The following is an 18,976-nucleotide window of genomic DNA, read 5'->3' as shown; positions in this document are numbered from 1 at the left end:
ATATTGTTTGTATAAAATACATAGCGAAGCGTATATAATCTGAAATTAAATAGCACACTTATACGTAAATAAATACCTTGCGTAATGCGTATACAGTCATAGCATCGCACAGCTCTTTGGAAACTAAATAACTCAATTAAATTATACAGGGTTGCACAGAATTACACACAAGGCGCTAGTTTTTACGAAAGCGACAGCCAACCCTGATTTTCTAACCCAGAGGGGAACTAAGCCTTATTGGGAATAGTTCGGTTTCCTCACGATGTCATTCTAAATGGACCCACTGATTACCAGTTCGCCGGACGATATCGGCCTGTCCGTTATTCGGGATCGTCAGCTTTTGCGAATCATTCATAAATTGTCCATGCAAATTTGAACCTGATTCTACATAAGTTCCGAAAAAGTCATTGGTAGGAGCCGGGGATTGAACCTGAGACCTCTGAATTGAAAGTCGCATGCTACACATACAATATTATTACTAAAGTGGTCATCTTTTTACTGCTATCTCGGCTTTTTCACAGCTCATGGGAGCCTAGTGTATTACAGAACAGAATTCGCTTTTCAAGATGGCTACACGGCAGGGTTATATAAGTGATCAGAGAACAGAGCTATGCCTTATATCTAATAAGTTACAAAAAAATTGTGGCACACTTTCATTGCTGGCTATACTTCTTCGCATTTGCATGTCTGTCGACTTCTCGAGACCTTTACAATGAGCCTTGCGATGCGTTCGAGTTTTAATTGAGGAGATCCTTTGGTTACGTTCCTCCTAATGCATTATCAGATCAGCTTCATGTTAGCTTATTATGGAATGACGGAAGTACTCCTAATATCAACTAAAATAGATACTAGAAAATGGTTCAAATTTAAGTTGCAAGTTACTCACAGATTAAAACTTTCACGATTTTTACCCATTATCAAATAATAGAAACGGTACAACGCCGTCCTCGAAACGTCGGAGGTAAATTTGAAAACTCAATACGCGATTAAGTCCCGTTACTATAATTTAACAAGTTCAAAGTTGCGCACAATTATATAAAAATATAATAAGTCATGCAAATTTTACATTTTTAACTTACTTGCTAATAACCTATTAAATACTTACATTAGCAAAATATTCAGTGGTACTATAAAAACATTTGTTAACCAGCCAAGTAAACAGTTTATGCCTTAATTTTTTGAGGGGTAGTTCCCTTAATTGCTCTGGCAAATGATTGAATATCTTAATACACATGGCATAACAATTTCTACCCCTCATTGCAGTGTGCATTTTTGGAAGCACTAGTCTATCTGGATATCGCGTGTTAATGTTTGTTATATCTCTTTTTTATTTACATTTCATTGTGCATCTTAACAAATTAATTATTATAACAAATTAATAATTATAGCACGGCAATCTTTGCGTAAAAACAGACAAACTATTTTTCTCAACATGAAACCAGCATTTGTCAATGCCGTGCATATAAAACATAACGTTCGCTTGCAAAATACTAAAGTAGTAACTATCTTTGAAAGTCGCCCAGAAATTAATATCTTAATGCCAGAAATTAATATATGTGTTACATAATTGTTTACTGATTCTGGGAAAAATAATAAAATAAATTAAAATAAATGAGAATCACAATAGCTTTCGGCTAATACTCCTTGTTTGTCCTTCCTGGGCCTCAAAATATGTCAGCGGTTTAGCGGTTCAAGCGTGGAGAGGTAACCTACAGACAGGGTTACTTTCCAGTGTCACTAGGCACCTCCGAACTGAGACATTATCATTCAACTCCATAACCTTCTTAAAAATTGAATTTTATCTCTGTCAAATAAAAACTCAAGATACCTTCCGACCAACATTTTAGTTGTCTTTTAGTCTCTGACATGTCTTTTTATTGAAACGCTTTTAAAAAACAGTAACTATTTCTTATTAAAGCAAAAAAATGTAAATTATCGTATATGATTTATAAGTACCTGGGCGACTGAGCTTTGCTCGGTTATAACTATTTATTGTAATATGGTGATGTTTAGGTGATAATGTATGTACATAAACTTAAAAAAGTAAAATGTGGACTGACAAAAAAAAAAAAAAACAAGAACATATAAAAAAAACAAAAGTTAGTCACCGGGCGGGATTCGAACCTGTAACACTGGTTGTTTCTTGCCGTCCGCGTCTTAACCCGCTGGACCAGACGGACAGTGGCCGGTAACACGAAATTAGCGACCATATTTTGCATCGAAAGAAAAACGCATGAAAACTCGAAAACACGCGTTTTTCCAAACATAAGACTAATCTAGATCGATTGTTTACCCCCAAAAACCCTCATATACCAAATTTCAGCAAAATCGTTAGAGCCGTTTATGAAATCCCCGAAATATATATATACAAGAATTGCTCGTTTAAAGGTATAACATTGATTTATATCTGCCGTGACATACTTTCCAAGTTTTTTTCAATAAAAAGTCAAGTCAAAATCGCTTACCTTCTACTTCTAAAAAAGAACGAACTATAATTTTTAAGCGTTCGCTTCGCACAGTCAATAAACAATTCGCTTTAGTAATAGATACAATGTAATATAAGTTCGCATAGGGTGTCGGATAAGTCTACCTCTGCCACAGGCATGCCAATGACAAAGTGTTGAACTGCCACCATACATTTATTTATTTATACTTCGGTGCACAAAATAATAGCTTACTTAAGAATAGGGGTGTGAGAAATTATCCAAAATTGAACCCTATCACTTTGAAACAGACTTCAAAAGGCTTAATATTCTAGGCGGTGCATTTGAAAAAAAAAATACATTATTATTATAAGAACCTTATAAAACGTAGACACATATGATACCCTATGTTAAATGTATATTTCTATAAGCTTGCTTAGACAGATCCTAATGATTTTTGCATAATGGGCATAATGGCATAGTATAAAAAAAGGGGAGCGCAACTCAGTGTTGCTATTCGCAGCATAGCATTTTAGAATTTAAATTGCACCAATGCGCTTTTCGTAAAGGCTTCATAATGCGGTGTTCAATGCTCAGTCAAGTTCACAAGCATCGTTGCAAGCCAACGTTCTAAAAATACATAAACACGCCTCTCAGACACTGATAATAGGGTCGTGTAAATGTACTTTATGAATTTTACGAGACGATAGTTAAGTAGTACAGAATTCAAGACCAAACGTTGGAGTCGCGTACCTCCGGTGGCGGGGCGCCGCGTGCAGGTCGACCCGCGACCGCCGCTGCTGGCTCTGGTGGTAGAACCTCTGCAGGACTATAGGACTAGTGTTGCCGGAGCTCTGTAATGATTAATTTAAATTATAATAATTATAGACTAAAATATAATACATTAAAATGTTTTTAACTTAACTGTATGCAGCTTAAAAATAAACTGTTTTGTTGTAGTAAATTTCTTATCTGTGAAAATGTTATTATTTAGTAATTATAACTATGGAAGGTAGAGGCAAGGAAGAGAATCTCCATATACCAAAATGTGTCCGAAAAAAAAACATAAATAGGTGCGCTACTATACCTAGAATAATTGAGAAAAAAATCTAATCATAGACAGCGCACTTCACTCCGTCAATAACGCCTAGGTTCTTAGCTACGCTAGCGTTACTCTGGACAGATTTGGAACTATTATTTATAGCTGACAGCTGGACACTTTTGCACACAGTTCTGCCTATGGAGATTCTGTTCCTTGCCTCTACTTTCCATAATAATAACGTTGATATCGATTTCATGACTTTCAAATTTCGAACATCTCTGAAAAACAAAGGAATTTAGTAAGTGTGTAATCTAATGCCGCAATGGTGGTCGTAACATGCGGTTCCTGAACACATCATAGAGAGCTTATATTATGCAAGTAATTTAGGGAAAAACATCCAACCCACAAAAAACTGTCAATTTGAACTCTCGATCAAAGACAAAGAGAAATAAGTAGGTATAGAGTGCTCACTCTGGACATTAGTTTCTTTAAATAATAAGTTGTATGGGAGGTATGGTAAAACTAAAACGCATTATTAATAAGTTTGAAACTTGCATACAACTTAATACTTATTAAGCTAAGTCTTACTGCGGATAAGTTTTCGTAAACTAAATAAATGTGTTTTTAACTATGTATGGACTATGGCGTGAGCACTTTAAATTTACTTATTTCTCTAAGGTGAAAAATCATTCGAGGATGGATCCTTTTCGCTAAACTACGTTCAAATGTGTGTAGATAAAGCAATGTATGTACTTAACATACATAATTAGGTATTATGTAGAGATCGTGTCATTCACGAAGACGCGTGCCTTCACTCGTATTGCCATGTTATTAAAGGTTAGATTTGACGAATTTGCGCGTCATCGTGGATGGCACGAACTACAGTCGCTTAAACTACTTTTAAAGTATGAAAACCGCTAGGGAAATTAGTGCTCAACTCAGTTATCAATATTTTTTTTTTAATACTACGTCAGTGGCAAACAAGCATACGGCCCGCCTGATGGTAAGCTGTCTTCGTAGCCTACGTACGCCTGCAACTCCAGAGGAGTTACAAGCGCGTTGCCGACCCTAACACTCCGCACCCTCGTTGAGCTCTGGCAACCTTATTAACACAACACTATAAGTAGGGTCTAGTGTTACTTGGCTGCGGTTTTCTGTTAGGTGGAGGTACTTCCCCAGTTGGGCTCTGCTCTATACTCTGTATCTTTACGTATTTAAATAAAAGTCAACAAACAATTTGTACACTTTTGGGTAGTTTTAATATTTATTGGTTAACCAACCAAATACAAAACCGCCTGGATCTGTCACTGAACGACCTGACTTTAAACCTACATTATTTGATCATGTAATGTTTTCATCTACCCTCAACTGGCTTAAGGAGCTATTTGAGGGTAGATTTTGTTTACATTTTTATAAATACCTAAACATACAGAGTATAGATCTGGAATGATTTTGATATGTTCACCGAAAGTGGCTTACCCCCTTACTCATAAACGTGTACTAAAGTTACGATGCCGCTAATAATCGTTTGTCCCTTTCCATCATACCGATACATCGGAAAGGGACATCGGCGTCGTAACTTTAGTACACGTTTATGAATAAGGGGGTTTTAGTGTTGTACGTACCGCGGGCGAGGGCCGCCACCGGTTGTCCGCGGAGACCCGCCGGGCCGGCGGCGGGGGCGGCGACGCGCATGCCTCTAGCGTCCTGCGAAACAACAATTATTGAAGTGAAAACTTCTTTAGCGGCGCTGTGCTCTTTTTGTGATGGGGGAAAAAATGTTAAACTCGCGACAGGTCACGTGACCGACAGATTCGTCAGCGGTGGCAGCATGGTTCCATTTTTTTCTTACATACTTGTACGTGACAGACATGGTGACAAATGATAAAGAGCCGACCATCTTAGCCCATGAGTATTCATAATAACACTTCTATTAGGATCCTTCAGACAAGCGCCGGCGCGCCCCACGCACCGCGCGCCGCGCTTGATTTGATTGACAAGTAGAAGTGCTGTAGTAGATAAATAAATTTTCATCACACTTGCTCGAAAAAGATCTTATTTCATGTAGGTGTGCTGAAGGACAAAAGCTTATTTTGTTCCCGCGGGAGTTATATGGATTGTGAAAAAAGCTATAACTCCCTAGGGAGTTATAGCTTTTTTTATTATGTCACTTACTTCATACAAACCAAGTAGCATAAATGAGTTTTAATTTTAAAATACTGACGTTTATAATTTAATATTTTTGTTTATGTTTTAAATTATTAAATTTTCATAAATTTAACAGCCGTTTAAAATTAAAATATTTTTACATAGTTTTAAATCATGGCTGAATGCCGAACAGGTCTGTGCCTTAGATTCCTCACCTTTCAAGAAATTACAAAATGGCGGACGAATGTTTGATACGTCACCATATTTAAGAATTATTTCGCTTAAAATTTAGCTTTTTCTTCGCAAGTGTGATGAAAAACATTGTGTGTAACTCCGGGGGTAAGAATATTGCTAACTCGGGTCTCTCCACCACCCTCGTATCCAAAATTTCACTTACCCTCGTTGCACAATGTACTATTGAACTCAATATAGTTAACATTTATAATAATACTATTTCATAGTACTATTTTATATCTCTCATACGTTGTCAAAATGCGCGTTGTTCAGTTGAGTTATAGTCAAGACTTCTGAGAGCCTACCGGAACTCGGAGTAAAAGAGTAAGATGCTCACAATTTTCGAACTTCGATGTTCCTGGTAGGCCCTCTGCTATTCTAGCTGATCGAGGCATAGTCACCTGCGCCGAGGATATGGCGAGTGGTTCGCGAAGTCCGCCTCGAGGCTCGCGGGCTGCGAGGAGCTGCCCCCGGCGTGCGGGCCTGCCGCCGCCCACCACGCCCTGCGCATCACATTATTATTATACCTCAAAATTTTCTAGCAATAAGGGTGAAATATCGACGTAACTGTTATCGATATACAAAGCATATCAAAAACATCTGTATAATAATAGTTATTTGCGAGAGAAGAGCGAAAGTAGCACCATACGTACTGTAATAGTACATTACGATACAAGTGCGAAAAATAGGAAATTCGAAACGAGTGGCGATAAATGAAAACACGACCGAAGGGAGTGTTTTTTAATCGACACGAGTTGCGAATTACCTATTCGCACATGTATCGTACAACGTTTTACAGTACATATGGCCCTTTAAATGTTCGACACAGTAACGTAATATGCTAATCTTCGCACTAGTGCGGTAAAGAAGCACCATATGTACTGTAATAGTACATTACGATAATAGTACGAAAAATAGGAAATTCGAAACGAGTGGCGATAAATTAAAACACGACCGAAGGGAGTGTTATAATCGACACGAGTTGCGAATTACCTATTCGCACATGTATCGTACAACGTTTTACAGTACATATGGCCCTTTAAATGTTCGACACAGTAACGTAATATGCTAATTTTCGCACTAGTGCTATAAAGTAGCACCATAATATATGTAGGGTAAAAATAGTTATTTACGATACAAGTGCACAAAATAGGAAATTTGCAACGAGTGATGAAAATAAAATCAAGTTTTTGTGAGTGTTTTAAATCGACACGAGTTGCGAATTACCTATTCGCACTTGTATCATACAACGTTTTACAGAACATATGACTCTTTAAAGTTTCGACATATGCACGAAAAGTGCTCATTCCCGCACGCGTGCGGGGAAGTAGCACCATATGTACTGTAAAGAAAATTATATTGTATTGCAAGTTGCAACTCACCGAAATGTCACAACAATACTGATTAAATGTAAATCGACATGAAATATCAATTCGCATTTGATTTATATTATTTGTATACTATATTATTGTATATTATACATTTCCTCTATATGTGTAATTTTCAAGCAAAAGGTATCACATTGTCGTTTGTAAGTACGCTCTGACGGTTATTCGTATAAAGATACGAGCAATTTTCGTCCTTATCGTAAGCGACAATGTGGTACCTTTTGCTTGAAAACGCCACATATATAATTATATAATACCTAAATTTAAAAATGATAATTATTGCCCATAGTTACCTACTGGTCATAAAAAATGGCCAATATATCAAAGAAGGTAGGCTACTACTGCGATAGAAAATATATAGCAAAGCTCTCTACGCAGCGGCAGAGTCAAGCCGATCTAAAATATGGCGGCTGAAAATTGTGACGTTCTCAAGAAAAAGGTACCACACTGTCCCTTGCTTTAAGGAACAATGTGTTACCTTTTGCTTGAGAACGTCACAATTCGAGTAGCTCTCCGTTATATGCGGTCCAAAGGAAGAAGCTGGTACTGGGGTGCTCCTGTCCATAGATTAGAACAGTTCCACATATGAACGAACGCCTAGCGGGCGTGGGTGTGAGCTCCACGTTCCACCATGTTCCTGACGGGTTGGGGCGTCACGGGCGTTTCTCTCGAGCACTTGTGACCGTGTGCGTGTTGTGACCGTATAACATGACCGCGAGTATACAAGTACCTGGCGGGCGTGGGTGTGAGCTCCACGTTCCACTGGCTGGTCACCATGTTCCTGACGGGTTGGGGCGTCACGGGCGTTTCTCTCAAGCACTTGTGACCGTGTGCGTGTTGTGACCGTATAACATGACCGCGAGTATACAAGTACCTGGCGGGCGTGGGTGTGAGCTCCACGTTCCACTGGCTGGTCACCATGTTCCTGACGGGTTGGGGCGTCACGGGCGCTTCGAACTCCCTAGCACTAGTGACTGTGTGCGTCGCTGTTGTTGTCACGGTCTACAAACATAACATGGGATTTAAAACTGACGATAGGGTACATGACACGTTTTTATTAGTGGTATCAGTCGATCAGGTTTGTTTGAGAATCAAATGTCTATGTTGAACTACGGAAGGTAAGGAAATAAATCTCCATGTACCAAAAAGTGTCATCAAAAAACCTTAAATAGGTGGCGCTACAATACCTAGAATACTTGAACAAAAAAATCAAATCATAGACAGCGCACTTCACTCCGTCAATAGCGCCTAGGTTCTTAGCTACTCTAGCGCTACTCTGGAGAGATTTGGAACTATTATTTATAGGTGACAGCTGGACACTTTTGCAACAATTCTGCCTAAGGAGTTACTGTTCCTTGCCTCTACCTTCCATAAGTTCTACCATAAGAGATGTCACTCCTCTTAATTCCACACTCCATATGTTGAACCAATACAAAAGTCAGAAATGACAGTCAAAGCCTGATAAAGTACTCTACCGCTACCGGGTAAATTCCACAAAACTATAACGTCAGTTACCAATTCTTTCGTGTGTTCTTACATTTATTAAGCAAATTTAAGTGTCCAGACATCTACCTGTAGAGCTACGCCAGACATACAGACACTTAAATTTGCTTAATTAATGTAAGAACACACGAAAGAATTGGTAACTGACGTTACAGTCTCGTGGAATTACCCTACACACGAAACGGTCCTAACGAAACGGCAAGCAATCGTGACATCACTGATGCTGAGAAGCTATCTAGAAGTGTGGAATACAAGAAAATTGCGATTTTGTCTGTTGTTTTAGGGTTCCGTAGCCAAATGGCAAAAAACGGAACCCTTATAGATTCGTCATGTCCGTCTGCCTGTCCGTTTTTTAAATAAAATGTAAGGTATGGAATTGTACCCTTTTTTCTTTTCAGAATTTATTTGTTTTTATTTAACACATTCACTGCCAGACAAAAAACGGCGCACTACCCCAGAAACCGGTGGTCTATAGCTGCGTACAAAACAACCCGCCCAGCGGGTTGTCCGGCATCTGAATAAAGTTCACGAGCGCCCACCGGGTGGGTTCCCGGCAGTGAATGTGTTAACTTTCAGGTCTTGTATTTTTTATCATTTTCATTTATTTTTAACCGTCTATTTCATTGTGATAAATTGCTTATTTTCTATCTATTTAACTAGATTTTGTTATAAAATTTAACATGTGATCCCTGTTGATCGATAATCGCTATTGGTTGTCTGTCTATCTTTGAGCATCACCGGGAAGGGAGTCGGCATTCGCACTATGTTGCCGCGACATCTATGGTCGAGTAGCAGTACTGGGAGTTCCGCTACTTGACGCTAGATATAGACTACGAATATAATAGTATTTTTGATAACAAAACCGTTGTATGGAGTGAGCACTCTTGGTTTTCTTAATTCTCTTTGGTCTTAAGTGAGTGAGAAGTGCGACTGTGTGCAGGCTAAGCTAGTAAGATATCGCTTGGGCTCCTCCCTTCCGACGTGTCGGAAGCCGGTGTTGCTCGAAGGTGTCAATTGATTATAGTATTGTTAATAAAAAAAAAATTCTTTTATTTATTTAGGAAACAAACAGTCACATATTAATATATATAAGCTTAAGTGATAACAAACAGACCTTTAGTTCCATTGAAAATAAAATAATACATAGTAAATTACAGATCGAAACAGGGAAGGTGTTAGGCATCTTCTTGTCTGTCACGCATACAGGGACTTCAAAACATCGGTAGGTAATTAATAAATGCATGACATAGTACAGAATTTAAAATGGTATACAAAGTAATTAAAAATACATGTATTGCTATAGTTGTTATGCGTTCAAATAATATATAGTTACTAGGTACTTAAAAGAAAACATACAATATTTATAAAGAAAAGATTGAACTTCGCAGAATGCTACTGTATTTATAATACACTGACCTTGGCTGGCGTGGGGTGTCCCCCCGTGATGTTGGCGTACCAGTCCGCCACGGACACGTTGCTCCTCGTCGATTTCACCACGAACGGGTGTTCCAATAGTTTTGCGTACTTCGGCCGCTGTCTGTAGTTCTTCGTTAGACTGTACAGAAAGAACAGACCATGTAATTATAAAAAAAATATATATTCAGTAATTCAAAGTAACATTACAATATCCAGCCTAGTTCTTTTTAAGTGCCTGTATTATGCCAAGATGCCAATCGTTTGCGTATATTAATGCGATAGAGAGACAGATAGTATTTCGTTTGCACATATTAGTGCGATAGAAAGACAGATAGTGTTTCGTTGGCATGTTGGCTACGCACCCAGGGTGCCAAGCCAAGATGTCAATCGTTTGCGTATATGTATGTAGTGCGATAGAGAGGCAGATATTTACTTTTATTAACTAAAACACAGTAACACAGCTAATTGAACATAAGTGGTTTCTGTTTATCGACGATAACTTTTAGCATTTATTTTTTATTTTTGTAGTAGTTTATATTTTTTATTTTCAACACATCTTATGAAACTGTTTGGGTTTTGGGAGAACATCCACAATTTGTACACTTTCACGCCATCTTTTGGCCGATAATCGGCATTTGCTCGCCAGACAACCACCTTAACAAACACTGTAAAACATTGAACAGATGTTCTTATTCGGAGAAAGGTTATCCTTCTAGAATGGGGTTGGCAACTGTCAAAGGTTTGCATAGATGGCGCCATCATAGCTTGCCCCTGTCTCTAGTTTTGTTCTATGAGATTTGGCTTAAAGTACTGGAATCCAGGTCACAAAATTCCAAAAAAAATCATTTTTTTTTGGAATTTGACACAATTCTAGGGATTGACAGGGCAAGCTATGATGGCGCCATCAGTTTAATACTTCGACCGGCCAACCCCATTATAGGATTACTTATTTATCGAAAAAAAAGTATCGCCGAAAAAGATAATTATTATATTCGGCTAAAAGTATGACGACGTCGAAGAAACCACAAACGTGGCGTTGAAAGGGTTAAAAAAGAAGCATTACTTTGGTATAATCAATTAAAAGGATCACATACCATTGCGATACGAATGACTTGAATTCTGGTGAAAAGTTACTGTCCTCCGGCAGTTGCGGCGGGTCGTCCGATATCACCTGGGATGAACAATGAAGATATTACGGTTAATATATATATAAATATATACATGATATTCAAGGGCAATCCTTGGTGTTCTTAGTGGTTAAAAATGTAGGTTCTCCGAGACACAGTGGCGTAGCGTGAACTAATCTGGTCACGGGAGAAGTCGCATCTGTGAAGCCCTTTTCTTTCAATGTGTATTCCTCAAGTATTCAAAAGGGTTGGCTTCCGCGAGGCCCACTTAGGCTTAGGCCGATCCACCCACGCCTAGCTACGCCACTGCTGAGACATAATACGGGTCATAAAAATAAGTACATGAGTAGGTGAAACCGAGAAATTATCATACCTTGGTGAGCACTTCTAGTCCTTCTGACAGTTCATGTACGGGAACACTCCGGTAGCTAGTTCGACCAGCGATATGCCGAGCGACACGTCTGTCGTAGTCACCGTGGAAGTCCTTCCTATATACCTTGGTGAGCACTTCGAAGTCGTTCTGGCAGTTCATGTACGGGAACACGCCGATGGCTAGTTCGACCAGCGATATGCCGAACGACACGTCTGTCGTAGTCACCGTGGCAGTCCTTCCTACATACCTTGGTGAGCACTTCGAAGTCGTTCTGGCAGTTCATGTACGGGAACACGCCGGTGGCTAGTTCGACCAGCGATATGCCAAGCGACCACACGTCTGACGTAGTCACCGTGGCAGTCATTGCTACATACCTTGGTGAGCACTTCGAAGTCATTCTGACAGTTCATGTACGGGAACACGCCGGTGGCTAGTTCGACCAGCGATATGCCAAGCGACCACACGTCTGACGTAGTCACCGTGGCAGTCATTGCTACATACCTTGGTGAGCACTTCGAAGTCATTCTGACAGTTCATGTACGGGAACACGCCGGTGGCTAGTTCGACCAGCGATATGCCGAGCGACCACACGTCTGACGTAGTCACCGTGGCAGTCATTGCTACATACCTTGGTGAGCACTTCGAAGTCATTCTGACAGTTCATGTACGGGAACACGCCGGTGGCTAGTTCGACCAGCGATATGCCGAGCGACCACACGTCGGCGCGTATATCGTAGTCGGGCCGTTGAGGGTCCGGCGGGTCGATACGTTCGGGCTGCAGATAGAATAGACAATTACTAACGGTATATGCAAAGATCACTGTTTAGATTTCTGCAAGTATGAAATTTAACCTCTTAAGCTAATTATGCGATGTACTAAACTTACTGCCATATACGCCGCGCAGCCGGCGCTCCTAGTCTTTGCCTTGGAGTCGACCAGTCGCCCGCTGATGCCGAAGTCGCAAAGCTTCACGTTCCCGCGTTCGTCCAGTAGTATGTTGCTAGGTTTGACGTCACGATGGATCACGCCGTGGGTGTCTTTCAAGTACGATAATGCGTTCACCGTCTGGTAATAAATAAATAAGTTTACATAGTCATAAAGATCGGCAAATAAAATGAACGAGATCACTAACCCAGGTAACAATAGTACTAAATACGAGGTTTTAATACCTTTAAATATACATAGCAAGACGCGCCCTTCGTAATTTTACATAAAGGACCTTATCACAACGTTATACGGTATATAATCTCTCACGGAGCGGGAAAACCTAAAAAACGACTACTTACCGCGACGGTGACCTTGCCGAGTATTGCCTCGGGGATGGGCGCGCCGAGGCGCTTGAGCAACTTGTCGAAGCAGGACGCCATCAGCTCCATGCAGATCCACACGTCGGCGTCGGTTACGAAGCAGCCGAGACAACGCACTGGGAACAATATGTCACTTTAGTACCTCATAATCGATTCAGCCTTGTCGTCACTACTGAATATAGACCTCCCTTCGTGTATACCACTTTTTTTTCTTTTATTAACACAATCACCGCTGAGCTACGGTCGTAGTTACGTCGTGGCCGATAATATTGGTTTCCCGGTATGTAGCGAAAATGCTTCGTACAGGCAAAACGACAACGTGTCGTGATTAGCGCTGAATGGGCTAAGAAACAAACGGTAATTTACAATTTGCGTGATAATAAATTGCATTTTAAACTTAGACCTATAGTTTCCATAATGAATATAAAGATGGTAAATTTTATAAACTAAACTTATTATTTGTGTTGCTACAAAGCATTTGGAGTTTAGTTATGATTAACTATTTTAGTCATAAGCTAATCTCATCCAGAAATGACTTGCGTATTTCGGAAAAGTAGAAGCGATTTAGCATAAACTGGACGCATTCTAAAAATGTTTTCAATATAGATTTGAACAGACTGACTTCGATTGTCATTAGCCGGGTCCACACAGAGCGAGCATACGCGCGAGGCAATTTTCTTGCGGTAAAACCGGCCAGTGTAGACGTGCCTCGGCCGAGGCGGCGCACTCAGGCTAGGAAAACGCGCGCGCCGCCTATTGTTGAACATTCAGCCTGGATAAGGGTTAAGATTTAAATAATGTCTAAGCACAGTGTAGTGTAGTAGTTCCTTTGTCTTTGCCAAGGAGGCTAGGAAAATAAATAAATATTTGAGGACATTCAGAAACAGATCGACCTAGCTCCAAGCTAAGCAAAGCTTACTAGGGTACTAGGCGACGATAAACATACTTAATAAATAAATATGAGTATGATTATAGGACATTATTACACTTGACTATGTCCCACAGTAAGCTCATGAAGGCTTGTGTTGTGGGTAGTTAGACAACGATATACATATATATAATATATAAATATTTATAAATACTTAAATACAAAGAAAACATCCATGACTCAGGAAAAAATATCTGTGTTCATCACACAAATGAATGCTCTTACCGGGATTCGAATCCGGGACCATCAGCTTCATAAGCAGGGTTACTACCCACTAGGCCAGATCGGTCTTCAACAAGAAAAACCAAAAAACACTGAAATAGACGGAAAAAACCATATGCGATAGAGTCCGTCTAAGCTAACTTTGCATTTACTTGAACAGAACATGTTGAGGCAGTGACATTATAAACGTCATATTTTCATGGAAATGTGACATTAACGATGACAATGCCACACTATTTCATTGCAATGAACATGTTAGCATGGTCGGGCTCCACTTACCTATGTACTGGCAGTCGTGTGAGCCCAAAACGACGTCGAGATCCATCAGAATGCGCTTCGTCTCCTCAGAGTTGCCCGACCTCCGCATTTGCTGTCAACAAATGAAGCTAATCAGCTAAAGAACTATAATTTATAACTCACTTTTATTGGAAAAATATAAGCATATGACCTCAATCTCAATACAACCTTATGGTGAGTGCCGATGCAGTGTAGGATGGAACATGCTTACCTAAAATATGTCTATTTACTCTTGATTTAAAACAATACAAGTTATAATGGACTGGGAATAGATTTGCAGGAAGTGAATTCCACTGCATGCATCCAGCATATCAGCAACCAGTGGCAGAGTAACGACGCAAGGGTGAAACGCAAGTCCGCGTCTAGTCCCACGGTAGCACAACGGAGATTGGGGGATTAGATTACGTAATCCCATCGCACATTCCCCGAAATGTATCCTGTAGAGTACTGATAGACAGGCTACCTTTCTACGGTGTTCTAGGCTGCAGGCGCTACCAATCCCGCAGTTAAGACTTTAATGTCTACAATATTGGAATCAGCAACTATATTTTTTGTTATCTCAGTCTGAATTCCCGGTTTTCCTTTTTGTTTTTTAATACATTGACATGACGCTGGCTACTATAGTAAAAGCCAAATAGAAAAAAAAAACTATTAACTTTGCAGGCCATACCTTAACGGCGATGATGGCGCCCGAGGGTTTGTGCAGCATCTTGACTACATGCCCACAGGTGCCGCTGCCGAGCTCACCGAGCTGTATGAGGTCCACGTGACCGGTACTGCCCTTCAGGATACCTGATTACATACCTTAACGGCGATAACGGCGCCCGAGGGTTTGTGCAGCATCTTGACTACATGCCCACAGGTGCCGCTGCCGAGCTCCCCGAGGTGGATGAGGTCGTCCACATTCGAGCGGTACTGCACGTTGTTTACGGTCAGGTTGCCGCTCACCTGATCATATAACAATTTCGTTTAGCACTGAAGCTTAGTAGTAGTATTTTGTTCCATAACTACGAGTATATTAAGAATGCTAATACATAACTTGATCAACTATTTAAAGGACTGCCTCAAGTTACCAATCATCCTGATAAAAATTAATGATTAGGTATGCTCAGAAATTACTATTTGAAAAAAAAAAAAACAGATAAATTACTGTATGGATGATTTGGAGGAGTGAAAGAGTGGAGAGGACCAGGGAGGGGGATAGACACTCAGTACGCCTGCTCAAACGGTGGGCGGACGATATAAAGAAAACTGCTGGCATGGAGTGGCCCTACTTAGCCCAAGATCAGGATGCGTTGCAAAAACTGGAGGAGGCCTATACATAGAAGGGGACCCCAAAAATAAAATGAATATACATAATTATCTACCTTGAAAGTATTTAGCAGGAAGGAGGGATCGTAAATAAAGGCCATTTTATTTTTATTTACTGAAGAAAAAAAATACTGAAAACGTGATTCTTAAAATACAAATCTGGATTTTCTTTGGCTCATTCTACTCAGAATAGACAGCGTTCTCCATCATACCATTGAAGAAAGATATCCAAAATGTTCGTTACATTTAGTGTGAGTATGTCACGTTTTAGTGTGAATTTTTTTCACTTGCAATGTGGGTGACGTTTTTTCAGAAAACGGTAATTAAGGAACTGAAAATAGTCTTATTTTAATGAAATGTTAACACACCTTGTGGACCTCCCTCATCCTGTTCTCCGTCTCCGCCGCATGTGGCGATCGCGGCGGGAACGCCGGTATATCTTTGCCGAACACTGTTAACAAACAAGTACCTACAGTGAAACTTAGTGTCAAAATATTTTTTGTGTCACACTTTTTTAGTGCGGAGTGTACAGGCCAGTCCAGTTTTTTTTTGCCAATCCGATTAAATTGTCCGATGAAATCAGGCCGTACGTACGCAAACGCCAATTTGGCTTTCATATTTCCACAGCCGATTGTGGCCGATATTACCGATAAAATTGAGGTCTAAGAATACCAATCTGTGACGCTAGTATGCGCGTTAGGAGGCATTTTTATGTATTTAAAACACTCAAATACCATCATAAATTTAAATTGGTGATTAAATTGCAGATACACGCCAATTTCTTTTTTCATCATATTGGATGATTTGATCACCCCGTCTGGAATGGCCTTACTTATCATTTGCATGTCTAAAGTCAGACCAAGATAAGTTTGCAGCGATTTCGACAGCCCAGGCAGTGCAAAGGTTACTTTAAACAGCAAATTTCTATGAAATTATGATGTTTACTTAGACAAGACAAGACAAAGTATTTATTACACAAAATTACATAATATGTACCCTGCAAGGGCGCAGCAATCTTATAACTAAATAACAAACTAGTACAAAGATTTACACACAGTTATTTGAGATCACAGACAGTACTTAAGAGCTAAGTTACCTACTCTTAGTATAGGTATTAATTTAACGTGACATTATCAAAAACACTTAACACTTGCACATGCTGGGCTATCAAATTTCTGCCAACTTAGCTTGATCTGACTCTATCAAGTACTTCTCAAGACCTTTCTAATGAGAATAAACTTAATGTGTGTGTGTTTACCATACACAGCTCCATGTTTGCATATTATTGCATTGTCAGTAGAATTAATGAAGTCCAAACTTCAGCTGGATCAGATTACAGGAACTAGGTCATATTAAGTTACAATATTTGAAGCAAACAGAAATGCAACGTTGTTTGTCAGCCCATTGGGTTTGTTAAATAATGGTGGTGTAGATTAATTCTATAACTCCCAGAGTTTAATTTTGAAATGTCTATTTTGATTGCTGCATATAAGCTAGCACAAACTCATCTATTGTGTGACTGAAATGTTCTGTGTATGTGAAAATGATATGTATTGTTTGAGTTACAGTTTGTTTAGTCTTTAATATTTTATTGGGGAAATCAACAGTTTTCCAGTGCCACATAGATGAAATGTCTCTTCCATTTAATTTTATTTGCACTAAATTTGACAGAATATCTATTTTTTTTTGAGCACAAGAGCATTATCCTTCTGTCCAATTAACATAGCTTATACAGCAACTCGAAATGTTGAAAAAAATAAAACCCTTTTTGGCAATAAATTTGTTTGTTTTATCTTGTAATCTGGTTTTGCTTACAATAATGGTATTATATTATTATTATACCTATATTTGATTTGTTTGTTAATGGGTATTACTAATATTTTTATGATACCCTACCACATACATGCAATATATGGTACATAAGATGCAAATAACATTCTCTATCTCTATATCTGTACATACTTTAGCCTGAAGAGACCCATAATTTCGTTTTCAGTATAATCTGAATAATTTTTATGAGGTGATGTGTTAACATTATTTATTTATTTAAACTTTAGTACACAAAAATAATACAATTATGTACAAATGGCAGACTTAAAGACAAAAGGCATTCTATAACAGTAAACCATAAATAAATATTGTAGACTGTGCATGATAAAATTAGAAAATCAAATCTTGAGCATAGAAGGCATTTAATACATGAAATTTAAATCGTAAAAACAATTCTATACAAAAATACAAATAAATATAATATCTATGGTATTTTATAACATTGTATTGAGACTGCATATAACCTTAGAACAGATTATTATGTGTGTATTATTTAAAAAGTCGGGTATAGACATTTAAGTGTACGTAAATATCTAGTAAGCAATTATTAAACCAGAGACATACCTCTAGGTTTATTGCAGTACCTCATTTGTGTCCTAGATTCTCTGAATTAAACTGAATTCTCATTGGCTAAATAATTGATTTTCAATTCCAATTTTCATTCTAGTTTTTATTTTTAACACAACATCAGCGTCGTGTGGATACGTTGATCGAATTTAGAGCACACGGAATGAAATATTTACGTAAAAAACACACGAGCACGACTCCATCGACAAATGGATAGCGCCAATGGCTGGCATGGATTTTCACGACTAGATATCGAAATGCGGTGAATAATGAGTAGCACTTACAGGGTTTATTAGGCCTACGTCCGCTGCCAGGTCTACTAGATCCAAGAGCACCTTGACTATGAAAAGAACCTTCTTTTCGCATACGCAACTCGTTCTGGAAGCGCTCCTCTAAACCTTTCAGTTTACCATCTATTGTGTGGTTCGACATTATAAATAACACGTTTGCCCTACGATTAAACACATTTAAGTACTAATTACATTGATTGTTTGATACACAAATTCACAATCAAAAAAGATCTGCAGTCCAAGGATATCCTTATTTCCTTCCATGAGACCACAGACTATAGACGCAGTGCCACAGATTGTGTATATTAGTATGACATGACAGGTTATACAAATTTGCATTACATTGCGTGCTTAAGATATTGTCCTTTATAAAGTACAAAATTAACTGGTTCTATAAATAATTTATTTATGCCTTCTTCCATTTGCTTTTGTATTTTGTTACGTGCTACATTTTCAACATACTACACTACTTTTTCTACTTGAGCAGTGGTTTACTTAAGCAACCAAAAACTTAAAAAATGGACCATATAAGTTTTTGTTCCTAGTAAGATTTACTACCTATACGACCTA

The 18,976-nt window shown here is 38.9% G+C and overlaps 1 protein-coding gene across 1 annotated transcript in view; it reads right to left on the bottom strand.

Moving 5' to 3' along the window:
- Positions 1-18,697, bottom strand: part of LOC133525485 (uncharacterized) — a 35,582-nt gene extending 16,885 nt beyond the window's left edge. Inside the window, exons 1-13 of the mRNA XM_061861746.1 lie at positions 18,401-18,697; positions 16,088-16,170; positions 15,213-15,356; positions 14,391-14,481; positions 12,941-13,077; positions 12,540-12,719; positions 12,283-12,429; positions 11,249-11,325; positions 10,155-10,293; positions 7,966-8,237; positions 6,249-6,350; positions 5,091-5,172; positions 3,177-3,277 (exon numbers count right to left, since the gene is read on the bottom strand). Coding sequence (XP_061717730.1) covers positions 3,177-3,277; positions 5,091-5,172; positions 6,249-6,350; positions 7,966-8,237; positions 10,155-10,293; positions 11,249-11,325; positions 12,283-12,429; positions 12,540-12,719; positions 12,941-13,077; positions 14,391-14,481; positions 15,213-15,356; positions 16,088-16,170; positions 18,401-18,548 — 1,703 coding nt within the window. The 5' untranslated portion in view covers positions 18,549-18,697. The remainder of the gene's footprint in view (positions 1-3,176; positions 3,278-5,090; positions 5,173-6,248; positions 6,351-7,965; positions 8,238-10,154; positions 10,294-11,248; positions 11,326-12,282; positions 12,430-12,539; positions 12,720-12,940; positions 13,078-14,390; positions 14,482-15,212; positions 15,357-16,087; positions 16,171-18,400) is intronic.
- Positions 18,698-18,976: the final 279 nt, after the last annotated feature.

This window comes from Cydia pomonella, chromosome 1, assembly GCF_033807575.1.
Source record: "Cydia pomonella isolate Wapato2018A chromosome 1, ilCydPomo1, whole genome shotgun sequence".
Taxonomy (NCBI): domain Eukaryota; kingdom Metazoa; phylum Arthropoda; class Insecta; order Lepidoptera; family Tortricidae; genus Cydia; species Cydia pomonella.
This window is presented reverse-complemented; position numbering and strand designations above follow the sequence as displayed.